Source organism: Pogona vitticeps, chromosome 7 (assembly GCF_051106095.1).
Source record: "Pogona vitticeps strain Pit_001003342236 chromosome 7, PviZW2.1, whole genome shotgun sequence".
Lineage (NCBI taxonomy): Eukaryota > Metazoa > Chordata > Lepidosauria > Squamata > Agamidae > Pogona > Pogona vitticeps.
The window spans coordinates 16,877,078-16,892,556 of NC_135789.1; the positions used below are offsets into that span (position 1 = coordinate 16,877,078).

Genomic DNA, 15,479 nt, shown 5'->3' on the forward strand with positions numbered 1-15,479 from the left:
GGTTCGAATCCTCACCCGGTCTCGGGGGGGGGAAGCCAGCCTGGGTGGCCTTGGGCAAACCGCGCCGTTCCAGGGCGCCCCCTGGAGGAAGGGAAGGAGAAGCCACTTCTGAGTCTCGCTCTACCTGGGAAACTCCGGGAAGGGTCACCGTTTAGTCAAGAATGGATTTGACGGCCTATTGTTATGGTTGAATGAACAAAACCTCTTAGCGGTGGTATATAGAAATATAAGGGGGGGAAATGCGTAAATTTTAGGAGAGGAGTTCTCGATGGAGCATCCAAAGTAAAACCAAACTATAGAATTGAGAGAGAGAGAGAGTTGAACACGTCGGACAAACAGGAAGAGCCGTGTGGTAAAAATGGGAAGTAAAAGAGGAGTTTGAAAGGATTCTTATTCTACGTCTCTCTAACACCAGGGAAGTTGTGGCCTTCTGTGTCTCAGGAATCTAAGACCCATCGTCCCCCACCAGCAGGGGAGTCTGAGGGCTGCAGGTGGCGCATGGGTCTCCAGGCGTGCGCATACTCGTTTAAAAGCTGGCTCGCCGCTTACTCTCTTCGCCGCGGTGTGTCGTCCTCACCCACCCGCTGAAATGTCATTCCAGAGAACCATTTTCTTTCCCCATGATTGTAGGTGCCAAGAGATTCATGCCTCAGGCACTCGGGCACCCAGGCTCTGGGAAGGGATCCAAGGGCGTGGCCATGGGCCCAGCAGGCTGCTGAGGCCTGTCTCTCTGGGGATGACCGTTAGTAAACTCTCCAGACAAAATTCCCCAGTTGTTTTGTTTGTCCTCCTTCCAGGCAAGGCCGTCCTTCTGGCTCAAGGCTGAGACGAGCCGCAGCCCATCAATAGAAAAGAAAAATTCTGAGCCTGATTGGCGTCTCCCTGTTGCTCAAGATTTTGGCTGGCGGGCTGGGCCAAAGGCTCACCCCTGCCTTCCCTAGGAGAGTTTTTTGCTTGGTATGGTGGTACATAGCCCCCTGGTCTCTGTCTTCGAATGAATTTCCATCCAGCTTTCTGCACGTTTGCACACCACACTATTTACCACCTCATCTGATAAAAGAGTTCTGGGATGCTCAGAAGCTTGCATATCTGGTGAATTTATGGTTGGTTCTACTAAACAGATTGTTCACCACTGGTTAGTAAAAGGCCTTATCCTATTGTTACATTTTAAAGGGGGATCCCCGCTAACGAACCAACACGTCGACCAGCAATTTATAATTTAATGCAACAGAATAATTATTGGAAAGCGAAAAGAAAAGGAAATGTTGCAGCATTTTTGAAAGAGAAAACATTCAGGGAAAACCATCTTCCAGTATTTTTCCTCTAATGATATAGTTTTCTTTATTATCTGTTCCTCAGCTTTGCTGAAATGCCATGTTGACATTTCAGTGCGCCATTCTTTTTCTGCTTTTAACGTACTTTTACAATCAGACCTTTAAAAAACAACAACTTGGAGGAGCACTGCTTTTAGATACGGGATTTTTATCTTGCTTAGGGTCGGATTTTCTTTTTCTTTCTTTTTAGCTTCCTCAGATTAGATTAGAGCTCACTCTTAACATAAAATTTAGGAAAAGTCTCTCCCCAAAGATGGCCTGATCTCTGGACGTTGGTTCAGATTTGAAGTCAGCACACAGTTTCGTTATTGGGATAGATGGTGGACAACCCTGGGTACCTTTTGATCTGCTTTGTGAAACCTCTCGAAGACGCGATGATGACTCAGTTAAGAATGCGGGCAAAGGCCAGATCCACGCAAATCTCGGTCCACAGTCCAGATGAGCACCTTTCCTCATAGTACCTGCAGGGCAGGTTTAGACAGAAAGTTAAAAACCAGGAAAAATGATCCTTTGATCCCTGGGTGGTTTGAAACCAATCTGAAAGAGAGTTTATGACTCGCCATTGTTTAACAACAGAAAAAAAGAACCCACCAAATAAATATTGGGTTTTTCTCCCCACCCTCCACTCAGTTGCTCTCAGATAAGAAAAAATACCTAAGGAAAAGTGTTTATGTGTGAAAAGACATGGGGGGGGGGGAAGAGTTTCAGAAAGTTCCCGAAGGAGCTTGTTCTTTAATTCTGATGTATTTTCTGCCTAGCACTGCTTCATGGACCTGGGAGTTTGTTTTTTTTAGAGAGAAGGATGATGGATCTGAGTATTCCTCAGTCTGTCCCCTCCTCATTTTCCTGTGTGTCCAGGAAAAAATAAAGTAAAATTAGCAAGAAGGGCTAATGATAGGGAAACCTCGAAAGAAGATGGAGGACTGCAGGTCTTGGCCCCCTTTCATATTAGCAGAGGGCCCGATCCGGTTCTCCTGGAGGCCACTTCTGGCCCGCCAAGCTTCCCCAGGAGGCAGGAAAGAAAGCCACAGATCATCACACGATGTCACGAGTGGCTCAGTTTCATGACAGTGATTTCTCAACAGGGCTGGTCATCAGAGGAGAGAGAAAAATCACAAGGGAGAGAAAGAAAGAAAAGAATCCACTCGGGCTTCAAAAGTTTGCTTCCCTTGGACTACAAGTCCCATGTTTCCCCAACCAGAAGGGAATCCGTCAGGTTTGGCACAGGAAACTGATCACGTAAGGCCTAAAACACTAGGGCTGTTGTATTTTGGAGCCATGATAAGACAGGACTCCCCAGAAAAGACAATCATACTGGGGAAGGAATTGAAGGCAGTAGGAAAAGAGGAAGCCCCCCATGTGAGATGTATAGACTCTATAAAGGAAACCCCAACTTTTGAGTCTGCCATTGCTGGGCAAGGTTGTTGAGGCCTGGACAATTTGGAGAGCCCTCCTTCAACAGGCTCGTCATGAGTCGAAGAGAGCTGGACAACCGGGGGTGGGGGGAGAGAGAAAGAGCTGCTCCGGTTGAATAGCTGCCTGCTGGAGGGCATCCTCACAGCGCCTTCCTCCTAGCTTCCGTCTGCCTTCTCCCTCTCGCCTGCGCTTCACTTCCATTTTCACTCTTCCCCTTCTCCCCCCCCATGAGGGTGGGGTTGGCTTGTTTATTTAATTATTTATCTCCTTATTTAATTAATTAATTTAAAAAGCCAGCGGCGCGCGCATCCTCCTCCTCCTCCGTCCCCCTCCCCTGCTTTTGTCTCCCCTCTTTTCGGGTCCCACCCGCCTTTCTCTCTCCCCCACCCGACCCCTAATTGGCTGACTCCTGATTACGGGCCCCTGGGGAAATCCGGAGTGACTCCGGATCGTCTATATAAGAAGGGGCGTCCGGGGCGGGTCCGGATTGAGACGCCGAGAAAATACCAGGGCGGAAGAAGTAAGTCTGTGTGCGTGTTTGTGTGGGACTTTTGGCAACTGTTGCGATCATTTGCATTTTTCTTTCGTTTACAAACTCGGTAACTTTGTGGTTAAGTTCTTTTAAACACTTTTACCGGAGTTTTCCTGTAATTTATTTATTTAGAGAGGGCAAAGACTTTTTTTATTTTTTTGCAGGAACGGCTTAGAAACCTCGGCAGCCGTTTTCCTGTCTCCCAGTTTAGAAGGCAAATATCTTAGAATTAAGTTGGTTAAAAACTGGCTTTAATGTATTTATTTGGAACTTCACGACTCGGAAGTTCTTAAAAACTTCTCCGGAACTTTGCAGGTTTTATTGATGGCTAGAAACCGCGGTTTTATGTACTGTATTTATTTATTTGGAAGGTTACGACTCGGAAGTTCTTAAAAACTTTTCCAGAACTTTGTTTAGTTTTTTAATTTATTTTGCAGGTAAATCTCTGGCAGCACCGAGTTCGAGATTTTTTTTTAAAAAAAACCTTGTCCTCCTTAATAGCTTTTTGTGTGTGCCTGTTCAGACTTTAAATAGGAAAACTCCTAGAGGGTGTGGTTCAGCCCTCTTTCCCCACTCACCTTGAATGATCAGCTGTAACAATCCACCACCACCCCTCTGCAAAAAGCACCCTTCCTAGTTTGAGGTTTTGATAAAACCCAAATCTGTGGCAGCTTCGAAATGGGCTCCTTTTTTAGTGGGAATTGGAAAGCTAGAATATTTTGGTCCTGTGAAAAAAAAATATATAGGTAAATACTGCATATGTAGATCCAGTGGGAAAAAATCTGTCTATATAAATCTATTTATTTCACAAGATCTAGATAGACAGAAAGATAGATAGAAAGACAGGAAGGAAGGAAGGAGCTGATGATTAGATAGATAGATAGATAGATAGATAGATAGATAGATAGATAGATAGATAGATAGATAGATAGATAGATAGATAGATAGATATCTTACTCCCTGTGCCCAAAATTGAAACTTTTAGGAATATGCTCAGGGGCACTCTTGCTTTCGCCCTTTACACATTACCCTGTGAAAATTCAGCCCCAGTAAATTAATTTAACCTGAGCTGTTAAGCCTCTCTTTTAAAATAGTTGCAACTGATCTGGGTTTTTTTAAATAGGGTACTGTATTTTTTTAAAGTACGTACATTGTTTAAGTTCTTATTAAGAAATTCTTCTTCCCCCCCCCTCTTCTGTTTCCCACTGCAGTTTTTCCCCCCACTGCAGGCCTTTTTTTTAAAGCATGCAGTTATCTGCCCTGCATGCAGTTTTTGTACTATTCTTTCTCCCTTTCTGTTTCTTTGGAGTTTAAAAAAAAAAGGGGGGGGGAGCCAGACGATTCTGAGATGAGCCGGTGAAAGGCTTATGCTGTATAAATGTTATGGGGTCAGAGTGGCTGTTGACTCATCATCCTTGCGGCTCTTACAAAATTGGTCTTTGGGTGACGACAGTGCCCTTTGCCCCAGATATCAAGCAAAAAATTATATATATAATTGGCATATTTCCTGACAGTTGCATACATGAAAAGAGTTAAGATCAAAACCATCTAGGAGGGCGTGTGGGTTTTTTTCTTCATTTCTTCCCTATGTTTGTTTATATCTGATGGTTGTTCAAACATCGGAATTAAAAATGAATTTTTAAAAATAATCCCCCCATTTATTTATTTTATTTATTTTATTTTTCGTACAGATGGATGGAAACTGGGGGGGGGGAGACTTTGGGTTCTCGGGGCCACATCTTTAAATTCTGGCCCTCAAAGGCCAGGGAAATGGAAGTTGGTTCCCCCAAATGTACATTTTTTTAAAAAACAGAGAAATAATAACAGTTATAGGAGAATAATAAAAGCCCCTTTCAATTTTTGAACCCGGGGTTCGGTTTACTCACAGATCTTTTGTGAGAAGATTAATAGATCATAAATATAATTCCGTGATCTTCAAGGATTCCCAGGGGCTGATGTTTGCGTTGGGTCTCCTGCTTCTGAACTGAAGTGAATCTCATAGAAATGTCTTTAAATCGGTTTCATCCTGCTTTAAACTTTCTCGGCTGCGTCCATAGAGAATTGGGGGGGGGGGGCGGTTTATGGAGAGAATCCTGCTTTAATGGCTTTCGGTGGGACAAAGCCTATAAAACCGTCTCATCCCAAAGCAGGGAATTTTTCTGAGAATCAAAGTTTACCGATCAACCCATAAATTGTGGAAGCGTTTTATCTCGTGACCTCCGATCGGATTGACTCCCGTCTTTATCTTTTGATGACTCCAGTCTTTTTCTGACTTTTGCGGCCAACCTTCCTCTTCTGCTGCACATTGACCCGGAGCATGGCTTCGAAAGACACCCACGACGTGGATTCCTCGGCCGTGGAAGACCAAGACCAGAAGGTGAGTCGCCTTCCGGAGGCTGCTTTTCGAAATTAAACGTTCTCCCGGACTCCGTTTTCGAAGCAGTGAATGGGTTTCGTGGTCTCTGTGAAAGGTAGCAAGACTTGGGGTCTGTGGCAGTTTGATGCCGTTCGGAAAGCTGTGGCTTCCTCGGATGAAATGATTTGAAGCCGGAGGACGGTCAGGGTGTTTCTTAAGACGCTCCCTTGAACTATGGCAGAGGATCTTAACCCTCCCCAACTACAAAACCCAGCATTCAGTAACATGGGAAGTGGAACCAAACTGCCATAACTGTCCAGTGTAGATGGCATGTTTTGATCCCAGATACTTATTTTACTCTTTACACAGGCTGTTTCTCTTTATATACGATGTATACACCTTTTCTTGATTTTAAAGCATAAAACAAGCAAAGGAACTGCATCTGAACCATGTTTATTTTTTGGATTTACAAGCAGGACCACAGGATCCGGCAGGGATCCGTTTTAAGCCCCTGCCCCCTGCGGATGCCAAGAAACGTGGATAGTGAAGCCTATACGTAGAGTGGCCTCCCTCTAGTAGCAAGTTCTGATAAATACACCCTAGGAATACATATAAATATTTATATGCCTTTTCTTAATTGGGATATAAACATAAATTTCTCGGTTTTAAAAATTTAATATGGTTCAGACAGTGGATAACTGAATCAGCGGATACCAATCCCGCTGGTAGAGGTGTTTTTATGCTGTTTGGTTTCGCAGGCAAGTAGAGGGAATAAAAGATGATATTCTTGCTGGGGCCTTGGGGAAGATGTCTGCCATGCAGAACATTTTCCTTCTAAAAGTTTCACACATGCAGTTAAGTTCCTAGTTCTCAAGACTGTCTCCACCTTTGTTCCCCCCCCCCCCCCCAGAATGTGGCTGGTCGGGTGGCCAGCCTGCCCTTGGTCAGTTCTGCCTACGACATGGTCTCGGCGGCCTACATCTCCACCAAGGAGAGCCACCCGTACGTGAAGTCCGTCTGCGACGCAGCAGAGAAAGGGGTCAAGACCGTCGCCTCGGCCGCGGCCAGCGGGGCCCAGCCCCTCCTGAGCAAACTGGAGCCACAAAGTGAGTGCCCCCCCCCCCCGAGATCCAGGAGGCGATGGTGCCTGTTCAGTTTCAGCGCGCTGAGATGGGAGGAGTGAAGGCCCCAGTGTTGAAGTTCTGAGTTCAAATCCCCCACTGGGCCTCCTTGATGGGGGCTGGACTGGATGATCCTTTGGGGTCCCTTCCAACTCCTGCCCATCTATGATTATAGATTATCCTATCAGTTAAACACTCAGAGAAATCTCCTTAAATCTGGGGGGTGGGCATGATGGAGCTGGAAAGTGAACCGCCTGCACCCCCAGATTTCAAGGGTGTGGTTTCTTGGCCACAGGGCTCGGTTTCAGATTTTGGGGGGAATTTTTGGAAGTTGCTTTCCAGGAATGAGGAAAGCTTGGTTTCCTTGGGGTTCCCGCGCACCCTTATGGGAAGCAGCTCGGTTTGGGGAACATTTCCTCAGGGGTAAACCTCTGCGCCAGGATCCGATGGAGGGGTGTTTTATTTGGCTTCAAAGCAAAGTAACCTTCCCTCTCTCTCCTCGTTTAGTTTCGACAGCTAACGAGTACGCCTGCAAGGGACTGGATAAATTGGAGGAGAAGCTCCCGATTCTACAGCAGCCGACGGAGAAGGTAACGGGAACCCGTTTTATGCCAGCACAGAGCTTGAATCAAAAAATGTTGGGTGTTTGTATACCTTTTCCCCCCTACGTGGTATATGTTATTTGTTTAGGTTAACTAGCACCCTGTGCCCGTATCTGCGGAATTGGTATTTATGGTCTGAAAATATTTAAAATGTTAAAAGAAAAAAAAATTGGAAATACATACATATTTTCATGATGTGTTTACCAGAATTAGCCACTGGAGGGAGCCAGAACTATGTGTGCATGTTGAAGAAGGCATAGCATGATTTTGGCTCCCTCTAAGGGCCAGTTCTAGTAATACATGTTGAAAATGGGTTTTTTTCTGTTTTTTTCTTTTACCAAGTTATGTTTAGTGTTTGCTATTATCTGCTGTTTTCAGCATCCACAGAGGGGCTGGGTGCCACCACCCCCCCGCCCCCACAGATACACAGATCCTGCTGTATTTCTAAATTGTTTCGTATCAGTGATTCTAAAAGCTGGATGCAAAAAACTAATACCCCATGAAAAAGTCCTAAACCGTTCCAAAATATTTTGGAAAATTTTAGAACACTTTAAAACAAGTTACACATTTTGGGCAGGGGTGAGCTTTCCCAACCGAGGGACTGGAAACCAGGAGGCCATGAATGTCCAATTCCACTCTGCCTTTCTGACAAGGGCTAGACTTCATCTCTAGAATCCCTTCCAGCTCTGCAGTTTGATGATGATGACCTGTGATAGCCTCATCATCCTACCGGCGCAGAGTTCACTTTGGACCTTTGGCTTAATGTGCCTTATTTCCATGAGGTTAGAAAGCCAAGCCTTTTGCCAAACCTTAAGGGCAGCTAAAGTTTGGCTTTTGAGACTAAATTAGGATTCTACGTCCCATCATCCTTGACTGTCAGCTTCAGCCAGGGTGGCCAGTGGTTGGAGGGGGTGGAGATGGCGGGATAAAACATCTGGAGCCGGAATCCTGTTGAGCAGTTCTTCCTGGGGGCAGGTTGCAATGAAACATGCCCCCACTGCAACGGAGGAAGGAGACCAGCCCGGTATGATGGGGCATCATCTTACGAGAGCTGGAGTCCTCAGTGGTTGAGGTCTCTGGTTGTGGAGCCAAAGGTTGGGAGTTCGAATCCCCCACCATACCTCCTTGACGGGGCTAGACTGGATGCTCCATGGGGTCCCTTCCAGTGTTCTAAAATTATTATTCTTGCACCTAGCATGCGTGATTTTTATTTTTTAAAAACAACCCTTCCCGATTTTCCTGCCCTGAATGTTGCCACCATCATCGCCTCCCTTTAGTTAGAACTGTTGTCTGAAAATGGTGTCTTTCCAGCTCATTTCGGACACCAGAGACCTTGTGACGTCCACTGTGTCCGGCGCGAAGGAGGCCCTCACCAGCACCGTTTCTGGGGTGGTCGATAAAACCAAGTCGGCTGTCTCAGGGGGCGTGGAAATGACCAAGTCGGCTGTCTCGGGGGGCATGGAAATGACCAAGTCGGCTGTCTCGGGGGGCGTGGAAATGACCAAGTCGGCTGTCTCGGGGGGCATGGAAATGACCAAGTCGGCCGTCACCAGCAGCATCAACACGGTCATGGGTTCGTCCGTGGGCCAAATGGTGACCAGCGGCGTGGATGCCGTCCTGGGAAGATCTGAGGAGCTTGTCGACCGCTATCTTCCAATAACGGATGAAGAATTGGGTGAGTTGATGAGGCCGTTGTGGCCAGAAGCGGTCTTTGGAGTTTAGAGGGATGTTACGCTTCATGCAATAGGATTCCTGTATACGCTGGGGATCGGTTGCGAGAGCCCTCTGTGGATGCCGGGAAACTGCGGATAGCAAGCCCTATGCATAGGAATCCAGATTCAAGCAGATCAGAGAGAAGGTGGTCCCGTTTTCTCTTAAAGTATCTCCAACATTGGAGCACTCACCCCCTCCCCCTTGGGGTCAAGGGTCCCGTCATCATCCTGCTCTGACAGTTAAGAAGTTTTTCCTGAGATTCAGCCACAATCTGGCTTCCTGTCGCTGGAGCCCATTCGGACGCGTCCTGCACTCACCCCCCCTGTTAAGAGATTTCTCTTTCTTGTCCTCCCTGCGCCCGCCCCACCTTGCTTCTCAAAATACTGAACGGTTGCTCTTTTTTTGTTTAAATTTCACTAGCCAAACTGGCCACCTCGGTGGAGGGCTTTGAGGTGGCCACCGTGGAGCAGCAGAAGGAGCAGCGCAGCTACTTCGTCCGGCTGGGCTCCCTCTCGACCAAGCTCCGCCACCGCGTCTACCAGTATTCTCTGGCCAAGGTGAAGGACGCCAAGCAGGGAACTCAAGATGCTCTTGCGCAGCTTCACCAAACCATCGAGCTGGTAAGAAAGCTACCCTTTACTTTGTTGTGCGCCCTAGCAAAGTAGGCAAACCTAGCAAATAGTTTGAGGGATGTTCTGGAATGGTTTCCATAGCTGACCAGAGATTTGAACCCAGGTCTCTGGAATCCTCATCAGATTCTCCCTTTCCCCACCCATGGCAGTCTCCTCTCATGCGTTATCCATTTAAACTTCACAACCTCCCTCTGAGAGGAGTCCCATCCAGCGACGATGGCCAGAGTAGCAGCGGAGGTCTGGCAAAGCTCATCTGAGGAGCAGCTCAGCTCTGGCAAAGCTCCTCTCGAGCCGGTAAAAATGGTATCAACCAAACACCTTCACAGAGAAAGAAAGAGAGAGTCTTGAAGCCTTTTCAAGAGCTTGGCAACTTCAGATCTTGCTGGCCACATGGGGGGGGGGTGTTCTTGCTTTCAACATGGTTCTCTCATTGTCCTAGATCGAGGAGGTCAAGCAAGGCGTTGACCAGAAGATCCAGAGCGGTCAGGAGAAGCTCCACCAGATGTGGTTGCAGTGGCGGCAAAAACAGTCCTCCGAAGGAAGTCAGAATTCGGCTCCTGATGCAGAGGTAGGGCCTCCTTGGGGGGTTGTTTTCCTTCCCCTGTGGCGAGAGAGATCTCTGTGAAAATCATCTGGCGGTCCAAGTTCTAGTTAGATCTTCAGGAACTGGTTTGTGCCCCCAGCAGGCAAAGAGTTAGGACAAACTTTACTCCCTCCTCTTCCCTGTTCCCATTTTGAGGGTGGTTTGCCGAAACCCACAGCTTGTGCTGTCCAGAGAAGCTCTCTATTCTGTGGTAGGTTCCTGGAAATGTGGGGTTTCTGCAACCTAGAGAGATCTCTCCTGTAGGACTTCCCCATCTTGAGAAGGTCTTGAGAAGATCATCACCGTTATTGAGGAAAGCCGAGAGAACATTTCATCTCCTTAGTATCTTGGGATAGATCAGGAATGAGCGCAGGGTGGCTCTCCAGGTGTTTCTGGATTACAACTCCCATCAGCCCCAGACATTGTGGGCACTGACGAGCATGGAAGTCCAGCAACGTCTAGAAAGTCTTGCCCACCCTTCATATAAACACAGAGACGTGTTGAAGAAAGTTAGAAACTTGCTGAAGAGTGGGGGATGAATGGTCTTCTGGAGGACTCTACTTCCCATCCATGTTGACTGTGGTGGGTGGGAACTGGAGTCAGTCAGCCTCGGAAATGCCACGAGTCTTCCAAAGGGGGCCACCTTGGACTTCACTCTTGACAATCTTTCTCCTCTTTCAGCCGATCGAGGTTCAAGCTTTGGAGATCTCTCGTAGCCTCACCCAACAGCTCCAGTCGGCCACTGCAACTTGGGTCTCCAACCTCCAAGGTCTCCCCGCCAGCCTCCAGGAGAAAGTGGCCCTTGTCCGGCAGAATGTGGAGGACCTCGGCTCATCTTTCACCTCCGCCAAGTCCTTTGAGGACTTGTCCGCTTCCGTCTTGGCCCAGAGCCGGGAGAAGATCGCCAAGGCCCGAGAGCTGACGGAGGAGCTGATGGACCAGCTGACCCATAACACCCCACTTTCTTGGCTCGTGGGGCCTTTTATGCCATCTGGCAAACCTGAGGCAGAGGAGATTGAGATGGAATAGCAGGAGCACCGGGGTTTGGGTTGGGTGGGACCAAGTTGACTGTCTGAAGGAGCAAGATTTCATGCGTCCAGGGGGTGAGGGGGAAAAGGCAAATGACTCTGTTGAGTGGCAACGTGAAACTAACAGAGGATAAGAGATGCTTCGGAACATGTCCGCATGAGCCAGATTTGGTGAGAAGCTGCTAATTTGGTTGCTCTTGTGGGTCCGAGTGCAACCTAATTAGTATCCTGGGTTTCACCAGAATCTTGAGGGAACTCATTTAACCCAAGTTAACAAGAAAGTGTACTAACTCACCCACATAAAAGGTGTATTATTTCTTTCCCTCACAACACGCCCGATAACTCAGTTAAGAGCAACTATTAGGGGATACTTGGTGAGCACAAAGTTCTCCACTTTCATAGCCTTCAGCTTGGCCCCCAAAGTGAGGTTGGTGGGGGAAACATCATCGGGGGAAGCTTGGACTCCTTTCTGGGTTTTAGCCTGCATTTCGCAGGAGAGATTTCCCTGGGGCTGACCCTTCTCCTTTAAAGACTAAAGAAGGGAATTCACCGCCACCCTTGCAAAAGTTGGACTAAAATTTGGAGCGGATGGCTCATTCTGTGACGCCAGGATCGGCCACCTTGGTGGGTTTTCGGGCTTGGCCCCTCTTATATTGGCTTTTGGAGGCGTGATACACACAGAGAAAGAAAATGGGGTCTTCTCCCAAACACTTGCCTTGTTCTTCAGTGCAGGGGAATTAAATGGAAATGTGACCGGTCTGCTCTGTTCCCCCCCCCCCTCGGTGGCTCACTTCCCTGGATTTTCTAGTATTCTAGCTATATCTTTGAAAGAAAACTCCAGTTTAAAGTTTAAAAAAGTTAACAATCCATACTAGGATCTTGCTAATGTTTGTGGAGTGGAAGGAAAGGGGAAAGGTTTAGAAGGATGAAACCCTGAGAAGGCTGGAAAGGGACCAAACGTTCTTCTCTTCTGTCATTTCTGGTTCTGAAATATGTAATCATCCAGGAGTTTTGTTGGTTTTTTTTTTTTACATGCCCTCTCTCGTGTTTTCCCTTCCCAAACGATAACCTTAACGCCTAAATAAAAGTGGTTGCATCACTGGAAGGTCGGTGGAAGCCAAGTTGCACCATCAAGAAAGTGTGGGTTTTATTGGTGACCATAAATGCTGGAGGTGTGTGAGCCAAGATCTCCTTAGATAAAGAAGGGACTGGAAAGGGGAAAGGAAAGAAACCAAGTGGAACATGAATTGTGTGTTTTTTTTTTTATTGTTACACATCCATTAGATTTCTGCATCAATGCTGACGATGAGCCATTAAATCTTTAAGTTCTAGTGACACTCTGAACTTGTGATCTCCAAATCCAGAAGAAATTTCGGGATAGCAGAATGCACTTGTCAAAAGATAACTAACTTTATTTAAGAATAGATTACACCTAAGAATCTATGTATCAACAGAGCTGAAGACCAGATTAACAGATTTAGATGCTAGAACACACCATAAGGTAAAGGTTCCCCTTGACATTTAGTCCATTCTAGGGGGCAGAGCTCACCTCCATTTCCAAGCTGTAGAGCCAGCATTTGTCTGAAGAGTTTCCGTGGTTACGTGGCCAGCGCGATGAGACACGGAACGCCGTGACCTTCCCACCAAAGTGGTACCTATTTATTGCCTCGCGTTTCTACATGTTTTCGAACGGCTAGGTTGGCAGGAGCTGGGACAAGCGACGGGAGCTCCCTCTGTCGTGTGGATTGGGTCTCACAACAGCTGGTCTTCCGATCTTGCAGCCCAGAGGCTTCTGAGGTTTAACCCGCTGTGCCACCACATCCCTGAACAAATCTTCGTGGAAATGAATACTAGAATACAACTAGTTTGATGCCACTATTAACCGATGGAGATATTGTGTACCAAAACATAACTTTGAAAACATTTAATAGAGATAGACACTAGAATACACATGGGAATACTGGAATATGAACAGGTATCAAAACTAGAATAAACTCTGAAGACAACGGATTATAGCTAGTCATGCCAACAAGACAAATAACACCAAGGGAAACCAGAATAGAAAGAATACGCATGTCCAGTCGAGAAGGCATCTAAAAATAGAGTGCAGAAATTAACAGGTATGGACAGTAGAGCATGCTTTGTAATAATAAAAAAGATTAAGAGAGATGGGTGATAAAATTCATGTTGGAATACAAGGATACAAATACCAGAATAAACATACCAATGCAAAAATATAAAGGTTAATAGTTCTAGCGAAATACTGTACACCTGACCATAGTGGAATACAAATAGAGACATAAATATTTAAAAACTGAAAATGCCAGAATACACTTAGTAACACCAGAATACATATATTAACAGAGATACTAGAATGCTCCCAGGAATACTGAACTATACCAGAATACAAATAACAGATAGTAGAATATGTGTTTTGGGGCAAGTAGACTCTCTGTGTTGAACTCACGTGGGGCTGACTGGGCACAATTCAAATTGAATCTTGATCGATGGCGTTGGTGGGGGAATCGCTGTTTAACCAAAACTGTGCTGCTCGAAATTCCTGCAATACGCCATGGAATATCAGACAATTGCTATATTTTAATGAGCATGTTTGTGGATAAATCCACTTCCTCAGGCATAGGAGTGGGACTATGTGGCAAGTACGTCTACACGGCATCACACCAGAGACGCACCAAGTTGTTGACCTGGCATTAAGTTTTAAAACCCCTGTTGGTATCCAGTTCCCAGAAAGCCGGGTTCTGCCAAAAATGTCAATGATTGGCGCCTAAATTAATCCCAGCCTAGAAAGAATAAGCAGTGACAACAAGCTGAACTAGTATCTCTAATGATGCTTGTGAGTTGACTGTAAGAAGGAAATATAGCTGGGAATTCAACAAACACAATATTTTGTATTTGATAGTGGCCTAACAAACCTTGACTGATAGCGAGTCCATTGAGATGGGTCTTAAATCCATGTATATATTTTATCACAGCTGTGTCTCTCTGGATTCTTGTCCTGTAATGTTTCTTCTCTGGAATGGCAACTTTCAGATCCTCTGCAGTGTGTCCAAGTACATGAAAATTATTTGAAACTGGTTTCTGTGTATGGACATTCCTGATGCCCGATTGAAGTCTATTAATTATTTTGTATCAAGAGTGTCCTGTTTACTGACCAGATAGGTGGGTTATAAATAAATAAATAAAGATAGGCAGAGGGCAGACAGGCGGTGTTGGCAAAAATAACATCGATGGGGAAGCAGGTGTTTGTGACATTATGAAGAGATCATTTACGATGCAGGTGAGTGTTCTCAGTCATGGGCTGAAAGTGACAACCAACAACCAGCAGGATTTGGCCACTTTGTCTTCTGAGTCCCTTACTTCTCAATACACCTAGGAATATCAAAACACAGATACTAGCAAACTCCCAGGAATGCCAGAATACACTGAGACTACAATAATTAACAAATACACCTCCAAACACCAGGATAGAAATATTAACAGAAAACAGGAATGCAACTCTGGACAGATAGAGATTCTAGGATACACCTGAAAGTACTTGAATCAAATATTAATAGATACTAGAATATTTGAATAAAAATACTAACAATTATAGCTACTGGAATACATCTCAGCATACAAATATTAACAAATATAGATTCTAGCCTACCCCTGAGAATACGGGAATAGAAATGTTAACAGTGAAGGATACTAGAATATATCCAGAATACAAATATTAACAGATACAGATTCTAGAATATACCCGGAAAGACAAGAATACAAATATCTATAATATAGATACTAGCAGACAGAAATGCAAATATAAACAGGATACAGGCATACAAATATGATGAGATACAGATACCAGAATACAAATAACAGATATACTGTATGTAGATTCTGAAACACATCTGGCAACAGAAGAATATAAATATTAACAAATAGAGATATCAGAATACACGTAGATATGCCAGAATACAAATATGTTAAGAGATAAATATGCTAGAATACATCTGGGGAGGCAAGAATACCAATATTAGCAAATATAGATACCAGAATATACCTGAGAATACCAAAATGTATATAGGAGTACCAGAATGCATTTATCAATAAATACAGATACTGTACCAGAATATACCTAGGAATATCAGAATAAAGCTAATAA

General features: G+C 45.4%; 1 protein-coding gene across 1 annotated transcript; it reads left to right on the forward strand.

Moving 5' to 3' along the window:
- Positions 1–32: 32 nt before the first annotated feature.
- Positions 33–12,455, forward strand: LOC110079272 (perilipin-3). The gene is made up of 8 exons (XM_020794193.3): positions 33–3,270; positions 5,544–5,659; positions 6,549–6,744; positions 7,267–7,349; positions 8,673–9,036; positions 9,495–9,694; positions 10,146–10,274; positions 10,971–12,455. The coding sequence occupies exons 2-8, from the start codon at positions 5,600–5,602 to the stop codon at positions 11,316–11,318; spliced, it is 1,380 nt and encodes a 459-aa protein (XP_020649852.3). The 5' UTR covers positions 33–3,270; positions 5,544–5,599; the 3' UTR covers positions 11,319–12,455.
- The last annotated feature ends 3,024 nt before the right edge of the window (positions 12,456–15,479 follow it).

Excerpts from the sequence above, each read along its gene's own strand:
- LOC110079272 (XM_020794193.3), top strand. The coding sequence starts at position 5,600 with ATGGCTTCGAAAGACACCCACGACGTGGATTCCTCGGCCGTGGAAGAC. Across the intron at positions 6,745-7,266 it reads GAGCAAACTGGAGCCACAAA|TTTCGACAGCTAACGAGTAC; the intron begins GTGAGTGCCCCC and ends CTCCTCGTTTAG. Across the intron at positions 7,350-8,672 it reads TACAGCAGCCGACGGAGAAG|CTCATTTCGGACACCAGAGA; the intron begins GTAACGGGAACC and ends GTGTCTTTCCAG.